The 18,107-nt window shown below is 40.3% G+C and overlaps 2 protein-coding genes across 8 annotated transcripts in view; one reads left to right on the plus strand and one right to left on the minus strand.

Annotated features, from left to right (window-relative positions):
• Nucleotides 1-18,107, minus strand: part of LOC131138215 (actin nucleation-promoting factor WASL-like) — a 49,824-nt gene that overhangs the window by 9,540 nt on the left and 22,177 nt on the right. The window contains exons 6-12 of one of the 2 annotated variants that reach the window (XM_058086950.1): nt 17,870-18,038; nt 14,068-14,211; nt 11,314-11,498; nt 9,302-9,508; nt 9,031-9,211; nt 1,765-1,917; nt 452-1,686 (exon numbers count right to left, since the gene is read on the minus strand). In XM_058086950.1, coding sequence (XP_057942933.1) covers nt 452-556 — 105 coding nt within the window. In that variant the 5' untranslated portion in view covers nt 557-1,686; nt 1,765-1,917; nt 9,031-9,211; ... (2 more) ...; nt 14,068-14,211; nt 17,870-18,038. Of the gene's footprint in view, nt 1-451; nt 1,687-1,764; nt 1,918-9,030; nt 9,212-9,301; nt 9,509-11,313; nt 11,499-14,067; nt 14,212-17,869; nt 18,039-18,107 lie in introns of those variants that run through there. The other variant, XM_058086952.1, reaches the window with a different exon arrangement.
• Nucleotides 481-14,710, plus strand: iqub (IQ motif and ubiquitin domain containing). Of its 6 annotated transcripts, XM_058086947.1 has the most exons (18): nt 1,132-1,159; nt 1,409-1,597; nt 1,669-1,740; nt 1,832-1,903; nt 2,816-2,887; nt 3,754-3,825; nt 4,902-4,973; nt 6,127-6,198; nt 7,228-7,398; nt 8,655-8,830; nt 9,065-9,220; nt 9,305-9,515; nt 9,579-9,754; nt 11,336-11,506; nt 11,575-11,751; nt 13,722-13,970; nt 14,050-14,235; nt 14,434-14,710. In XM_058086947.1, exons 2-18 carry the CDS (start codon nt 1,489-1,491, stop codon nt 14,581-14,583), a joined length of 2,364 nt encoding a protein of 787 aa, XP_057942930.1. In that variant the 5' UTR covers nt 1,132-1,159; nt 1,409-1,488; the 3' UTR covers nt 14,584-14,710. The 6 variants fall into 6 exon arrangements, with proteins under 6 accessions (XP_057942925.1, XP_057942926.1, XP_057942927.1 ...); XM_058086942.1 differs by having other exon boundaries at nt 481-1,597; XM_058086943.1 differs by having other exon boundaries at nt 481-1,597; nt 1,672-1,740.

Consider the following 18,107-nt stretch of genomic DNA (forward strand, 5'->3'; position numbering starts at 1 on the left):
CCCATAATCAAAGTTCCTTCAGGGTCCGGGGTTCAAGAGCTTTAAAATTCTAATCCCTGCGTCAAATCATGCATCAGGCCTCGGATATACGCTCCTTTATAACGCGGCGGAACTCGAACATGCGGCGATAATCCCACTATGTCCACCAATCACTAAAATGGCACACCTTTAACACACATGGTTAATTAAGCAGAGCAAGATGGCGACCACCAACAAGCCATTAATAAAGCTTTGAGGATGAGGATTAGAATGTTCAGCTTTTTCAATGTGGGGGGGGTAAATCCGCATCAAACATGGCATCCATATGATGCCAAGTGGGATACACTGTTGTAATCTACACAGCTGGTTTTGGTGCAGGTGTGACTCAAACGCATCCTCCCCATAACAAATAGTGTCAAGAGTATGATTGGTTTCAATTAGTGGGTCGTACCGGCGGGCGGTGATACCTTACCGTACATTTCCTGCCCAGGTAGCCGAACAGGCAGTCGTTCTCCTGCGGGGTCAGCAGCAAGGAGCCCACGTTAGCGGCCCTGCGGGGCGGCGGGTGGTTGTTCATGGCTTGGAGTTGTTGCGAAACGACGTTGTTTGTTGGTGCTAGCAAAGTGCTAATGACGACTATTTACAAAACATCCATGCGGGCTCCGGACGATGTGGCCTCCGGCCGGATCATCTCCGCCGACTGCGGGCTGGAGGGCGGCCAAGGACTGGGCGTGTCCTGGGACTGCACCTGCCTCGAAAAGCAACTTAATTCCTCGGTTAGATTTTAAATAAGTTAAATTATGGCCTCTGTTGTTGTCTTCAGGCACACAAACGCGTAAGTTTCATCGTAAAAAGTCAATCAGCCACAGCAGCGATGCGTCCATCCAACATGGCAACGACATGGAGCGTACCACTCTAGCTAGGTGGACTGTGGGCGGGGGTGTTCGAAAAATGTCCACCGGAACTACAGCGAGGAATATGAACTCAGCGAACATAAAAACTGTTACTAAATATATCAATTAATGTTACGATTAATAAACTTGAAACAAAATGTGAAACGCAATTTGAATTCGATGTTCTAATAAAGTGGTTTAGTCCGAGGAATGCCGCTTTGCGGAGGCACTGGTGGGCGGGTTCAGTGTGACGTCATATGTGAAGGCCAGATGGCGGACGCAGAGATGTAAATAAGAACCCCACAAAGTCGTAAATTATTTAATATTTCGTTCGCTAGGACTCCGCGTTTTAACGAACCCTTTATAGCACAAACTGTGGATAAAAATATGAACAATATTTGTCATAAATTTCGTGTATTTCCGCGAGTTGTTTTTTAACACGAAAAAACTTTATTTGTATCTGAATTTAACAAACCTATTCAATGATAAATGATATGTTATGCGATGTTTTGTTTGAATGGTAACTGTCATTAAAGGAAAGGGGGAGGGGCTTGTCGCGTTGTTGCCATGGCAACGTGTAAACGGAAGCCCTATTGTTGCTAACGGGACTAGGATCATGTCGGAGGAAGAGCAGCAGAGTCCAGCTGAAGGAAACCCCTCACAGGAGGACCCAGAAGAACCCCTTCATGAGGAGGAGCAGCAGCAGGTTGACGGGTCGAATCCAGGTGAGACTTATTGATGTTATTGAGGGGTTAAAATCAACTTATGAATTCCTCTTGTTCCTTCATTTGTGCAGTAGAGCAGCAAACTGATGCTGAAACAGAACAACCCAATAATGAGGAAAATGCAGAAGAGTCCACAGCTACAGGTGAGTCCATTAGTGATGTTCTACTTCACTATGGCGTCCACTTCCACTTCCTGTTTGGCTGCCATGGAAGCTAACGCCATCATTTGTGTAGATGAGCAGCAGGCTGACGTTGTGACGGATCAATCCAACAACGAGGACAATGTGGAACACTCAGCGGCGACAGGTGAGTACCATTACCTAATATAGTAGACATAATAAGAGAAAATAAGACACATAAGACAAAAGAAAACCTGTTTACAACCATCTAAATGCAATTTTGAATATTACTGGAGCCCTCTAAACATGAAACAACACCCCTATAGTCACCTTTCACACCTATTACCCAATATACAGTAGTCGACATAAGAAAAAATAAGACAGATAAGACAAAGAAAACCTGTTTAGGACTTTCTAAATACCCTTATAAACATTATTAGAGCCCTCTAGACATGAAATAACACCCCTATATTGACCTTTTAAACTGCTATTACCCAATATGGTAGACATAATAGGAAAAAATAAGACACATAAAACAAAAAAACCTGTTTAAAACCTTCTAAATACAGTTTCCAACATTACTAGAGCCCTCTAAACATGAAATAACACCCCTATAGTCATCTTTACACGCCTATTACCCAATATACAGTAGTCGACATAAGACAAAATAAGACAGATAAGACAAAGAAAACCTGTCTAGGACTTTCTCGATACCCTTTCAAACGTTATTAGAGCCCTCTAGACATGAAATAACACCCCTACATTGACCATTAAACTACTATTACCCAATATGGTAGACATAAGACAAAATAAGACATAGTAAACCTGTTCATGACCTTCTATATAAGCTTTTTAACATTAGAGCCACATAGACATGAAATAACACCCCTATAGTCACCTTCACACTCCCATTACCTAATAGAGTAGACATAATAAGACACATAAAACAAAAAAACTGTTTAAAACCCTCTAAATACAGTTTTCAATATTACTAAAACCCTCTAAACATGAAATAACATCCCTATAGTCAGCTTTTTTACAAAACAGCATGATTTATTCATCAATTAATGTCATGAAGCTAACGCCATCATTTGTGTAGATGAGCAGCAGGCTGACGTTGTGACGGATCAATCCACCAACGAGGACAATGTGGAACACTCAGCGGCGACAGGTGAGTACCCTGATGACTTTATGCAGTAATCCCTCCTCACATATATTCACCTTTAAACTGCTATTACCCAATATGGTAGACATAAGACAAAATAAGACATAATAAACCTGTTCATGACCTTCTAAATTAGGGTTTTACCATTAGGGACCTCTAGACATCAAATAACACCCCTATAGTCACCTTTACATGTCTATTACCCAATATACTGTGTCAACATAAGACAAAATAAGACAAATAAGACAAAGAAAACCTGATTAGGACTTTCTAAATACCATTGTAAACATTATTAGAGCCCTATAGACATGAAATAACACCCCTATATTGACCTTTAAACTGCTATAACCCAATATGGTAGACATAAGACAAAATAAGACATAATAAACACTTCTAAATAAGCATTTCACCATTAGAGAGCTCTAGACATGAAATAACAGCCCTATATTGACCTTTAAACTGCTATTACTCAGAATGGTAGACAAAAGAAGACACAGTAAATCTGTCCATGACCTTCTTCATAAGCATTTTACCATTAGAGACCTCTAGACATGAAATAACACCCCTATAGTCACCTTTACACGCCTATTACCCAATATACAGTAGTCGACATGAGAGAAAATAAGACAAAGAAAACCTGTTTAGGACTTTCTATAAACACCATTGTAAACATTATTAGAGCCCTCTAGACATGAAATAACACCCCTATATTGACCTATAAACTGCTATTACCCAATATGGTAGACATAAGAAGATAAAATAAGATATAATAAACATGTCCATGACCTTCTAAATAAGCTTTTTATTTGACTTCACTATGACGTCCACTTCCTGTTTGGCTGTCATGGAAGCTAACGCCATCATTTGTGTAGATGAGCAGCAGGCTGACGTTGTGACAGATCAATCCAACAACGAGGACAATGTGGAACACTCAGCGGCGACAGGTGAGTACCCTGATGACTTTATGTAGTAATCCCTCGTTTATGGCGTTTAGTTGGGTCCAGACCCGACCGTGATAAGTGAATTTCCGCTAACTCGATACACCTTATTTCGTAAGATTGTTTATTTATCAATGGAATATTTTCATAGATAATTCCTAAATATGTTTATTTAACATTATTAGAGCTATCTAGACATGAAATAACACCCCTATAGTCACCTTTACATGCCTATTACCCAATATGCAGTGTCGACATAAGACAAAATAAGACACAGTAAACCTGTTCATGACCTTCTAAATAAGCGTTTTACCATTAGAGCCCTCTAGATATGAAGTAACACCCCTATAGTCACCTTCACACTCCCATTACCTAATAGAGTAGACATAATAAGAGAAAATAAGACACATAAGACAAAAGAAAACCTGTTTACAACCGTCTAAATGCAATTTTCAATTATACTGACGCCCTCTAAACATGAAATAACACCCCTATAGTCACCTTTCACACCTATTACCCAATTTACAGTGTTGACATAAGACAAAATAAGACTATAAAACAAAGAAAACCAGTTTAGGACTTTCTAAATACCATTATAAACATTATTAGTGCCCTCTAGACACAAAATAACATCCCTATATTGACCTTTAAACTACTATTACCCAATATGGTAGACATAAGACAAAATAAGACATAGTAAACCTGTTCATGACTTTCTAAATAAGCTTTTTACCATTAGAGCCACGTAGACATGAAATAACACCCCTATAGTCACCTTCACATTCCTATGACATAATAGAGTAGACATAATAAAAGAAAATAAGACAAAAGAAACACTGTTTAAAACTTTCTAAATACCGTTTTCAATATTACTAGAGCCCTCTAAACATGAAATAACACCCCTATAGTCACCTTTTTCACAAAACAGCATGATTTATTTATTAATTAATGTATGTTTCAAAAGCCATGATGTAGTGAAGACACACGATTGGAAGCCTACAGTGGCGAGGGATTATTTGACTTCACTATGACGTCCACTTCCTGTTTGGCTGTCATGGAAGCTAACGCCATCATTTGTGTAGATGAGCAGCAGGCTGACGTTGTGACGGATCAATCCAACAACGAGGACAATGTGGAACACTCAGCGGCGACAGGTGAGTACCCTGATGACTTTATGTAGTAATCCCTCGTTTATGGCGTTTAGTTGGGTCCAGACCCGACCGTCATGGAAAACATGGAACACCTTATTTAGTAAGATTGCTTATTTATCTATGGAATATTTCATAGATACCTCCTAACTCCTAAATACGTTTTATAACATTATTAGAGCTCTCTAGACATGAAATAACACCCCTATAGTCACCTTTACACTCCTATTACCCAATATACAGTGTCGACATAAGAGAAAATAAGACACAGTAAACCTGTTCATGACCTTCTAAATAAGCGTTTTACCATTAGAGCCCTCTAGACATGAAATAACCCCCCTATAGTCACCTTTACACGCCTATTACCCAATATACAGTCGTCAACATAAGAGAAAATAAGACAAAGAAAACCTGTTTAGGACTTTCTAAATACCATTGTAAACACAATTAGAGCCCTCTAGACATGGAATAACACCCCTATATTGACCTTTAAACTGCTATTACCCAATATGGTAGACATAAGACATAATAAACCTGTCCACGACTTTCTAAATAAGCTTTTTACCATTAGAGCCCTCTAGACATGAAATAACACCCCTATAGTCACCTTTACAGTCCTATCACCCAATATACAGTGTCGACATAAGAGAAAATAAGACAAATAAGACAAAGAAACCTTTATAGGACTTTCTAAATACCATTGTAAACATTATTGGAGCCCTCTAGACATGAAATAACACCCCTACAGTTACCTTCACACTCCTATGACATAATAGAGTAGACATAATAAAAGAAAATAAGACACATAAGACAAAAGAAAAACTGTTTAAAACCTTTTAAATACCGTTTTGAACATTACTGGAGCCCTCTAGACATGAAATAACACCCCTATAGTCACCTTCACACTCCATTACCTAATAGGGTTGACATACTAAGAGCAAATAAGACACATAAGACAGATAAGACTAAGAAAACTTGTATAGGACTTTCTAAATACCATTGTAAACATTATTAGAGCCCTCTAGACATGGAATAACACCCCTATATTGACATTTAAACTGCTATTACCCAATATGGTAGACATAAGACATAGTAAACCTGTCCATGATGTCCACTTCCGGTGTGGCTATCATGGACGCTAACGCTATCATTTGTGTAGATGAGCAGCAGGCCGACCAGACTGATCAGACCAACGATGATGAGGAGAAAGTGGAAACGTCAACAACGTCAGGTGAGTCAGGCGATTCTTCCAGCAAGGGCTAACCATGTCATGGCGGTCATGATTGACGGCTCTGTGACCGAATGTAAACAAGCTAGCATGCTAACCTTTAGCTGGTTAGCATTGTCAATATGCTTGTTAGCATCTTTGCATTGAATCCATTTTTATAGGTATAAACTTACTATATAGGCTAAACACTAGCATGCTAAGTGTTAGCATGTTAGCTTTTTAGTTTTTTCAAAGATATACATAGACTTACGTAATGTAATCATGGTCATTGTTAGCATGTAAATAGTATGTTGGCAATGCTAGTATGTTAATGCGACAAGGTTGTCATTTAATCCATTTTTATACGTATAAACTTACTATAGAGGCTAAACACTAGCATGCTAAGTGTTAGCATGTTAGCTTTTTAGTTTTTTCAAAGATATATATAGACTTACGTAATGTAATCATTGTCATTGTTAGAATGCAAACAGTATGTTAGCAATGCTAGTATGTTAATGCTACAAGGTTAGCATTTAATCCATTTTTATAGGTACAAACTTACTATATAGGCTAAACACTAGTATGCTAAGTGTTAGCATGTTAGCTTTTTAGTTTTTTCAAAGATATATATAGACTTACGTAATGTAATCATTGTCATTGTTAGCATGCACACAGTATGTTAGCAATGCTAGTATGTTAATGCTACAAGGTTGGCATTTAATTCATTTTATATACTGATTAAAGATGGTTTTAATATTTGACAGCCTTAATATACTTACATAAACACTAGCATGCTAGGTGTTAGCAAGTTAGATTTGTTGTTTTTTCAAATATATAAACTTATATAAATGATACATATTTTCAAGTCAGGTGTTTGCATGTTAAATATTAACATTCTAACATTAGCATCATAACTTGGTGTTTTCATGTTAAAGTGAGGTAATAAAAACAGTGCTGGTATGCTAGTATGTGAACGTTAGCCTGTTAGCATTTAAGCCAACACGTTAACTTGTCAAAAAAAAAAATAGCGTGTGTTTTTTTTTTTTGGTTCAGGGCAAATGGCGGCCGACGAGGAAAGCCTCACAGAGCACGGCGTCCTTCCTCACAGCACCGTAACCGTGGAGACGACATCATCAGACCCCGACAAACACCCGCTGACAGCGGCCGACTTGATCGCAGGGCCAGAAGCCATGCCTGACGTCATCAATGTCAGCCTGCAGACCGGTATGGAACCTCCATCTTCTATGCTACTTATCCTCGCTAGGGTGGATGGGGGCATGCTGGAGCCTACATAATACATAATACCACTGTTTACAATCTTCTAAATATGCTTTTTAACATTAATAGAGCCCTCTAGATGTGAAATAGCACCCCTATAGTCACCTTTGCACTCCTATTATCCAATATAGTACAAATATTAAGAGAAAACACGGCATTTAAGACATAATACCACTGTTTACAATCTTCTAAATATGCTTTTTAACATTAATAGAGACCTCTAAATGTGAAATAGCACCCCTATAGTCACATTTGCACTCCTATTATCCAATATAGTACAAACATTAAGAGAAAACACGGCATATAAGACATAATACCATTGTTTACAATCTTCTAAATATGCTTTTTAACATTAATAGAGACCTCCAGATGTGAAATAACACCCCTATAGTCACCTTTACACTCCTATGATCCAATATAGTACAAATATTAAGAGCAAACACAGCATATAAGACATAATACCATTGTTTACAATCTTCTAAATATGCTTTTTATCATTAATAGAGCCCTCTAGATGTGAAATAGCACCCCTATAGTCACCTTTGCACTCCTATTATCCAATATAGTACAAATATTAAGAGAAAACACTGCATTTAAGACATAATACCACTGTTTACAATCTTCTAAATATGCTTTTTAACATTAATAGAGACCTCTAAATGTGAAATAGCACCCCTATAGTCACATTTGCACTCCTATTATCCAATATAGTACAAACATTAAGAGAAAACACGGCATATAAGACATAATACAATTGTTTACAATCTTCTAAATATGCTTTTTAACATTAATAGAGACCTCCAGATGTGAAATAGCACCCCTATAGTCACCTTTGCACTCCTATTATCCAATATAGTACAAATATTAAGAGCAAACACAGCATGAGACATAATACCATTGTTTACAATCTTCTAAATATGCTTTTTAACATTAATGGAGACCTCTAGATGTGGAATAACACCCCTATAGTCACCTTTACACTCCTATTATCCAATATAGTACAAATATTAAGAGCAAACACAGCATATAAGACATAATACCATTGTTTACAATCTTCTAAATATGCTTTTTATCATTAATAGAGACCTGTAGATGTGAAATAACACCCCTATAGTCACCTTGGCACTCCTATTATCCAATATAGTACAAATATTAAGAGGAAAAAAAGACAAACGCTTGTATCGTTCTTTCATGGCGTCCAGATGATGGCGTGCTCCAGGATGTGCCGGTGGAGATCGAGCGTCCCCAACAGGAGAAAGCGTTCCTGGGCGGCTACAGGCACAAGCTGACGGGGGCCGAGTACCACCACGCCACCGCCCAGACTCGACCCAGGAGGAGGCCCGACCGAGGGGTGGTTGTGTTCAGCCGCGAAACGCAGGTCAAACAAGCTGAGGAATCAAGCTTTTAAAGGGGACCCATGATGTTTATTTTAGAGCCTTTTGTATCGGAAAGCTTTTTAGATCTTATAGAATCTGCACCTATTCCAGCGGTATTTGGGTTTCCTGCCAAAATGGCAGGAAGTCCGCCATTTTTAGGTCATATTGTAGTTCAGACAAGTGGGAAAAGTATCATACGTACCCTTTAAGGATTTGTCGCTCACGTGTCCCGTCAGACAGCGGAACTGGTCTCCGAGACCCAGCAGTCCGCCCCCAGCGTCACCACTCAGATGACCAGCGTCGGCTGCTACATCTCCAACCTCACCGACAAGCTGCTCAGCCCGGGAAGCTACCTCACCGCCGAGGAATACCACAACACTAGACTAAACGCGGTGAGAGAGAGAGAGAGAGAGAACTCCATCATGGCGGATGCCGTAATTCCCGAAATGACGGAGACGGCGTTGTGTGCCTACCAGGTGATACGACTGCAGGCGCACACTCGCCGCTGGCTCAGCTGTCGTGCGGTGGACCGCCTGAGAAGGCAACGCGACCGCCGCCTGACTTGGATGGACCTCCAGGAGAGGAGGCGACAGGAGGAGAAGGAGGAGCTCATGCAGGACAGCCGCAACCGATGGATGCAACCGAAGAAGCGGGAGGACCTCAACCTGCTGTACCACGCCCTGGAGAGTACGTGGAAGGTCAAAAGCGTGTACGTGTGTCCATGACCTTAAACGTGTGTCTATGAGACAGAGTGGAGGAGCGACAAGGAGCAGCAGATCAACACCACGCTGCGAGGATCCGAGAGGAAGGCCGCCCTCTGCTCGCTGCTGGAGCAGGAGACGCAGTACATCGCCACCATCGGACGCCACGGCATCGCCATCAGGAGCAACAACTACAACAAAGCTGTGCGGAAGTTCCTGGACAAGGTCAGCGTACACAACCGCGATGAGGGAATTCCCAAGTAGGATTCCTAATTTATACAGAAAACCTGTTTACCACCTTCTAAATACACACTTTAACATAATTAGAGCCCTCCAAACATGAAATAACACCCCTATAATCACATTTACACTCCTATAATCCAATATAGGAGACGTAATAAGAGAAAACACATGTTTCCAACCTTCTAAATATACTTTGAAAACATTATTAGAGCCCTCTAGACATGAAACAACACCCCTATAGTCAGCTTAACACACCTATTACCCAATATAGTAGACATAATAAGAGAAAATAAGACATATGATATAAAAAACAAATTTCCAACCTTCTAAATATGCTGTTATAACATTATAAGAGCCCTCTAGACATGAGATAACACCCCTAGAAAACACATCTGACTTGTTTTCAACCTTCTAAATATACTTTTAAAACATTATTAGAGCCCTCTAGGCATGAAATAACACCCCTATAGTCAGCTTAACACACCTATTATCCTATATAGTAGGAATAATAAGAGAAAACACATGACTTGTTTCCATCCTTCTAAGTATACTTTTAAAACATTATTAGAGCCCTCTTGACATGGAATAACACCCCTATAGTCACCTTTACAGTCCTATTACCCAATATAGTAGACATAATAAGAGAAAATAAGACATAAAAAACAAATTTCCAACCTTCTAAATATGTTTTATAACATAAGAGCCCTCTAGACATGAGATAACACCCCTATAGTCAGTTTAACACACCTATTACCCAATATAGTAGACATAAGAGAAAATAAGACATGGCATAGGAAAGACGTTTACAACCTTTTAAATACGTTTTTCAGATTAGAGCCCTCTCAACATAAAGTAACACCCCTATAGTCATCTTTACAGACGTAATAAGAGAAAACACATTACTTTTTTCCAACCTTCGAAATATACTTTTAAAACATTATTAGAGCCCTCTAGACATGAAATAACACCCCTATAGTCAACTAAACACACCTATTATCAATATAGTAGACATAATAAGAGAAAATAAGACATGTGACATTGAAAACTTGCTTTTCAACATCATTAGAGCTGTCTAGACATGAAATAACACCCCTATAGTCACCTTTACACTTGCGTTACCCAATACAGTAGACACAAGACGTAGAAAACCTGTTTACAACCAACTAAATGCGCTTTTCAACATGATTAGAGCCCTCTAGACATGAGATAACACCCCTATAGTCACCTTTACACTCCCATTACCAAATACAGTACAAGACAAAGAAAGCCTGTTTCCAACCTTCTAAATATGCTTAAAAAACATTATAAGAGCCCTCTAGACATGAGATAACACCCCTATAGTCACCTTTACACTCCTATTACCCAATATAGTAGACATAATAAGAGAAAATAAGACATATGACATAGAAAACCTCAACATTATTAGAGCCCTCTCCACATGAAGTAGCACCCCTATAGTCAACTTTACACTCCCATTATCCAATATAGTAGACATATTAGTACCATCAACAGGAGTATTGTTGTAGCGTGTAAGTACTAACCGTGTGTGGTGGCACGCGTCAGTCGTCCACACCTCACCAGTGGCGAGCGGCAGACGGACGCCTGATCGAGATGGACACCCCTGACACCATCAGAGCCAGGGAGCTGGGGGACCTCTACGACTGTGTGGCCATGTCGCCCATCAGCCAGGAGCAGCGCCTGGACATCCTGCTGTGCCTCAAGCAGACTGTGGAGGTACACACACACACACACACGGTATTCCACACCCGCTTCATCTTCACAGTCCATGGTCCATGGTCCAGGAGCACCCGTGTCAGCTGACCCGGGACATTGTGGACCTGATCAACAGAGAGCAGGACCTCATGAGACGGCACGTCAAGCCGGCCAACATGGACGGTCTGAGGAAGAGACTCTCCACCCTCTTCCTGCAGTTCATCAGGACTCCGGGATTCAACCCTGAGGTGGCCAAGCACCTGAAGGTGAAACCACCGCCTCCAACGTGCAGCATGTCTGCAAGCTTTTCAAGCTTGTTGAAAAGCGTATTATTATGTCAACTATATTGGGTAAACACGAGTGGAAAGGTGACTATAGGGGTGTTATATCATGTCTGGGGGGCTCTAATAATGTTGTCTTATGTCTACTGTATTAGCTTTAGCTTTAGCTGTATGAGGTAACGCAAGTGTAAAGGTGACTATAGGGGTGTTATTTCATGTCCAGAGGGCTCTAATCATGTTGAAAAGCATATTTATTAGGTCCAAACAGGTTCTGTATTGGGTAACATGAGTATAAAGATGACTATAGGGGTGTTATCTCATGTCTAGAGGGCTCTAATCATGTTGAAAAGCATATTTAGTAAGTTCTAAACAGGTTCTGTATTGGGTAACGTGAGAGTAAAGGTGACTATAGGGGTGTTATATCATGTCTGGGGGGCTCTAATAATGTTGTCTTATGTCTACTGTATTAGCTTTAGCTGTATGAGGTAACGCAAGTGTAAAGGTGACTATAGGGGTGTTATTTCATGTCCAGAGGGCTCTAATCATGTTGAAAAGCATATTTATTAGGTTCTAAACAGGTTCTGTATTGGGTAACATGAGTATAAAGATGACTATAGGGGTGTTATCTCATGTCTAGAGGGCTCTAATCATGTTGAAAAGCATATTTAGTAAGTTCTAAACAGGTTCTGTATTGGGTAACGTGAGAGTAAAGGTGACTATAGGGGTGTTATCTCATGTCTAGAGGGCTCTAATCATGTTGAAAAGCGTATTTAGTAGGTTCTAGACAGGTTCTGTATTAGGTAACTTGAGTGTAAAGGTGACTATAGGGGTGTTATCTCATGTCTAGAGGGCTCTAACAATGTTCAAAAGCGTATTTATTTGGTTCTAAACAGGTTCTGTATTGGGTAACATGAGTGGAAAGGTGACTATAGGGGTGTTATCGCATGTCTAGAGAGCTCTAATAATGTTGAAAAGCATACTTAGTAGGTTGTAAAAAGGCTTTCTTTGTCTTGTACTGTATTTGGTAATGGGAGTGTAAAGGTGACTATAGGGGTGTTATCTCATGTCTAGAGGGCTCTAATCATGTCGAAAAGCATATTTAGTAGGCTCTAAACAGGTTCTGTATTGGGTAACATGAGTGGAAAGGTGACTATAGGGGTGTTATCGCATGTCTAGAGAGCTCTAATAATGTTGAAAAGCATACTTAGTAGGTTGTAAAGAGGCTTTCTTTGTCTTGTACTGTATTTGGTAATGGGAGTGTAAAGGTGACTATAGGGGTGTTATCTCATGTCTAGAGGGCTCTAATCATGTCGAAAAGCATATTTAGTAGGCTCTAAACAGGTTCTGTATTGGGTAACATGAGTATAAAGGTGACTATAGGGGTGTTATCTCGTGTCTAGAGGGCTCTAATCATGTTGAAAAGCGGATTTTGTTGGTTCTAAACACGTTTTCTATGTCTTATTATGTCTACTGTATTGTGTAACACATGTAAAGTTGACTATAGGGGTGTTATCTCATGTCTAGATTGCTCTAATAATGTTGAAAAGCGTATTTAGTAGGTTCTAAACAGGTTCTGTATTGGGTAACATGAGTGGAAAAGTGACTATAGGGTTGTTATCTCAGGTCAAGAGCGCTCTCATCATGTTGAAAGGCATATTTAGTAGGTTCTAAACACATTTTTTATGTCTTATGTCTACTATATTGGGTAACGCGATTGTAAAGGTGACTATAGGGGTGTTATTTTATGTCTAGAGGGCTCTAATCATGTTGAAAAGTGTATTTAGTAGGTTCTAAACAGGTTCTGTATTGGTAACATGACTGTAAAGATGACTATAGGGGTGTTATCTCTTGTCTAGAGGTCTCTAATCATGTTGAAAAGCATACCTCCAATGTGTAGCATGTCCACAAGGTTTTTTGAAGCTCACCACACAGCTACCCCCCCCCCCCCTCCCCAGGTGCCCCAGAGCCCCTCCCTGCTGAAGAACGACGTGTTCCTCTGCCACGGCTGCCAGCGCTACCTTGGCTCCTCCCACTTCAAGTCCTGCACCAGGGCCCACCTGAGCCGCCGCTGCCTGGACTGCACCAGACTGAGGAACATCGCCGGGAGCCGCGACGACTACTCCTGCTACAGGAGCATGCTGAAGAAGCTCAGGGACAGCGAGCTGCTCCTCAGCAAGGACAACACCATACCCTTCATCCTGCAGGTCTTCAACTTCCTCCTCCTCTTCCTCTTTTGTGTTCTTACCTCAACCTAAAATGGCCGCCATCACACGTCTCCTTCAGGCGGAGGACCTGCAGTACCTCGTGGAGGTGATTTGGGGCGCCCACTCGGCCCTCAGCGCCTGCAACGACCCCTTCAGCCTGGCCTTGGTGCGATGGGAACGCCACAAGGACTGGAGCCCCTGGAACTGCATCCTGCTCAGCAAGGAGGAGATGTCGGCTCACCTGCAGGTGGAGGACGTTCACAAGGTCAGCATCCATCATTCATGTTTTCATGTAGCGTGGACATGCTATGTCGTGCTATGGTTAGCATCATCCTCTGCCTTTTGGCTGTTTTGTCAACATGGTGGCTTTAGTCGGGGGCCGATACCTGACAAATTGACAACCACGCACTCAACTTCCCATAATGCAATTATTCTCAAAGTGGCAGGCGTGTGTCTCCTTCAGGTGTACGACGCAGCCGTCATCCACAGCATCGAACACAAACACCTGCTGGCTCGCCGCCACTACAACCAGATCCCGTCCATGGTGACCCAAGCGTCCAAAGCGGCCGTCGGCAAACACGGAATGTTGAACGCCTCTTCCCGCATGAAGTGACGTGGAATTATTATTATTATTATCATTTATCATTTAATTCATTGATTTTGGCATGCAGTTTTTAAATAAAATCCAACCCTACACAACCATATTTTTCACTATATTCCTATAATATTGTAATTATTTTGTCAACCTAATTTAATAAAATTACAGTTATATTTTGTCTTGTTTTTCATATGGATTATTATGATTTTTTTTAAATTGCATATTTTTAATATTGCAACTTTATGCAACTAATTTTCACTCATAATATTAGTTGGATTTTTTTGTATAACTTCCCATAAAATTGCAGCTGTAAACTTTCTCATAATTATGACTTTATTTTCTATTTATTCTCATGTACTGTATTTGGTAATGGGAGTGTAAAAATAACTATAGGGGTGTTATCTCATGACAAGAGGTCTCTAATAATGTTGAAAAGCGTATTTAGTTGGTTCTAAACACATTCTGTATTGGGTAACATGCGTTTAAATGTGACTATAGGGGTGTTATCTCATATCGAGAGGGCTCTAATCATGTTGAAAAACATTTAGTAGGTTCTAAACAGGTTGTGTATTGGGTAACATGAGAGTAAAGGTGACTATGGGGTGTTATTTCATGCCTAGAGGGCTCTACTAATGTTGAAAAGAGTATTTATTTGGTTCTAAACACAATTTCTACATCTTACGTCGACTATAGGGGTATTATTTCATGCCTTGAGGTCTCTAATAATGTTGAAAAGCGTATTTAGTTGGTTCTAAACATGTTCTGTATTGGGTAACATGAGAGTAAAGGTGGCTATAGGGGTGTTATTTCATGCCTAGAGGGCTCTAATAATGTTGAAGTGTATTTAGTTGGTTCTAAACACAATTTCTACGTCTTATGTTTACTGTATTGGGTAATAGGAGTGTAAAGGTGACTATAGGGGTGTTATCTCAGGTCTAGAGGGCTCTAATCATGTTAAAGCGTATTTAGTTGGTTCCAAACGCGTTCTGTATTGGGTAACATAAGTGTAAAGGTGACTATAGGGGTGTTATCTCATGACTAGAGGACTCTAATCATGTTGAAAAGTGTATTTAGTAGGTTCTAAACACATTCTGTATTGGGTAATAGGAGTGTAAAGGTGACTATAGGGGTGTTATTTCATGTCTAGAGAGCTCTAATAATGTTGAAAAGCGTATTTCGGCAACCTAATTTTCCTAAAATTACAACAATTTGTTGTTTTGTCTTTGATAATATCAGAACTTTACAAAAAAAAGCTTTTTTTCTTTAATATTTCAACTTCTATTAAAATGGTGGGAACTAGACTGCAATGCATGTTATTGGCCTCTGGATGGCGCCATTGAGTAAATGATTCCTAATGAGGTTTCCGTACACGTGCCGGCACAGCACTGCCCGAGCCTGGTCTCGTGTCTTGGGAGTGAAGTGATTGACAAGACAAGGGACCTGGATGGGCCTTTTTCATTGGTCAATCTGGGCTGGTAAACTAAAGTAATACCCGCCCACCCCCTTTAATGTAAAGTCCCAGAAGTTTATGGTATTTTTTTTAGACTGTATAGCGGATCATTTGTCCCTTTGTAGTGCCCTCTAGTGTTACCATGGCAACACAACCAGGAAAGTATGAGTCAGCAGATTATGGACGTTTGAAGCGAATGGAAAACACATTTTATCCACTGAAGCAGAAATGTTAATAAAATCATAAAAAAAAATCACATCTGGAAATTACAGCAAAGCCACCACAGGCAAGAAACCACATGACCAATAATCCACATCTTTATCATCATCATCATCGTGTGTGAAGACCTCATCACGCTTCCACAAAACACTTTGAACAATCCTCAAAGACCCCCCCCCCCCCACACTTTGTTGGAATTCCACAGACCCTTCTCTCCCAAGTCACGCTTCATATTTTCCACATCCCAACAGCGTTTTCCTTCTTCTCCGACCTCTTGTCCTCCATGATGTCACCGGAAGACAAATCCTGTTTTTCATCAAGAAAAATTCATCATGCAATTTTGCCACATTGGAGTTGTACTCGCAACTCATCCGGGACATTTAGCCTTGCTGGTGCATTTTGCTATCATGCTAGTACCATGCTAACGTTTGCATGTTAGCATTGCTATCGTGCCAGTACCATGCTAATGTTTGCATGTTAGCATTGCTATCATGCTAGCACCATGCTAACGTTCGCATGTTAGCATTGCTAGCATGCTAGTATCATGCTAACGTTTGCATGTTAGCATTGCTATCATGCTAGTACCATGCTAACGTTCGCATGTTAGCATTGCTACCATGCGAGTACCATGCTAACATTCGCATGTTAGCATTGCTAGCATGCTCATGCCATGCTAACATTCACATGTTAGCATTGCTATCGTGCTAGTACCATGCTAACATTCGCATGGTAGCATTGCTAGCATGCTAATGTTAACATGGTACTAGCAATGGTAGCATTGCTAGCATGCTAATGTTAGCATACAATGTAGGAAGACACTGAGCACTATTATGCTATTATGTGTTAGCACTACTAGCATGCTAATATATATATTTATATCTAATCATGTTGCAAAGCGTATTTAGTAGGTTCTAAACAGGTTCTGTATTGGGTAACGCGATTGTAAAGGTGACTATAGGGGTGTTATCTCATGTCTAGAGGGCTCTAATCATGATGAAAAGCATATTTAGCTGGTTCTAAACAGTTTTTCTATGTCTTATGTCTACTGTATTGGGTAATAGGAGTGTAAAGGTTACTATAGGGGTGTTATTTCATGCCTAGAGGGCTCTAATAATGTTGAAAAGTGTATTTAGTTGGTTTTGAACCATTTTTCTATATCTTATGTCTCCTATATTGGGTACCGGGCATGTAAAGGTGACTATAGGGATGTTATCTCATGTCTAGAGGGCTCCAATCATGTTGAAAAGCATATTTAGTAGGTTGTAAACAGGTTCTGTATTGGTAACATGACTATAGGGGTGTTATCTCATGTCTAGAGGGCTCTAATCATGTTGAAAAGCGTATTTGGTGTGGAGGATATTTCATCGTCATTCATCGATCAAGTTGTCCATGTTGCCGCTAAAGGAGGCGTGTTTGGGCGTTAGCTTCCCTGAGTGTGTTTAAATCTTCTGTTTGGATGTTTTTGGCTGTTTTGCGTTTGGCAAAAATTGTAATTTATCGTCCTTAGTGATTGATGAATGGCGTCCCGATGGAAGAAATATGAAAATATTCCACTCTGTAACCCTCATGTGTTTTTACTTAAGTTGACATAAAATGGGATTGGGTATGATGTCGGCGTCAACTTATACTCACTTCACGGCGCTCCTCTCTTGTGGTCTGGATCTGCATTTCTTCCAGAGCGGCTGTGGGCCTCTTGGCGGTTAGCGGGACTCAAACGTGGACCACCAGAACAAAACCTCATTCTGGCGGGATGATGACCAGGCGGCCATAAAGTCAGTAGAACTCCCACCATTCAGGGTCCCTAATGGAGAAAAAACACAGCATTATCAGCTACAATGTGGGCGGAGACAAAAGCAATCAATCACAGAAA

This window comes from Doryrhamphus excisus, chromosome 11 (genome assembly GCF_030265055.1).
Source record: "Doryrhamphus excisus isolate RoL2022-K1 chromosome 11, RoL_Dexc_1.0, whole genome shotgun sequence".
In the NCBI taxonomy this organism is placed as follows: Eukaryota; Metazoa; Chordata; class Actinopteri; order Syngnathiformes; family Syngnathidae; genus Doryrhamphus; species Doryrhamphus excisus.

Bases quoted from the DNA above. Each gene is read 5' to 3' on its own strand.
- iqub (XM_058086942.1), top strand. From the start codon at position 1,390: ATGGTAACTGTCATTAAAGGAAAGGGGGAGGGGCTTGTCGCGTTGTTG. The intron at 6,199-7,227 runs GTGAGTCAGGCG...TTTTTGGTTCAG, and splicing joins GGAAACGTCAACAACGTCAG to GGCAAATGGCGGCCGACGAG. The intron at 8,831-9,064 runs GTCAAACAAGCT...GTGTCCCGTCAG, and splicing joins TGTTCAGCCGCGAAACGCAG to ACAGCGGAACTGGTCTCCGA.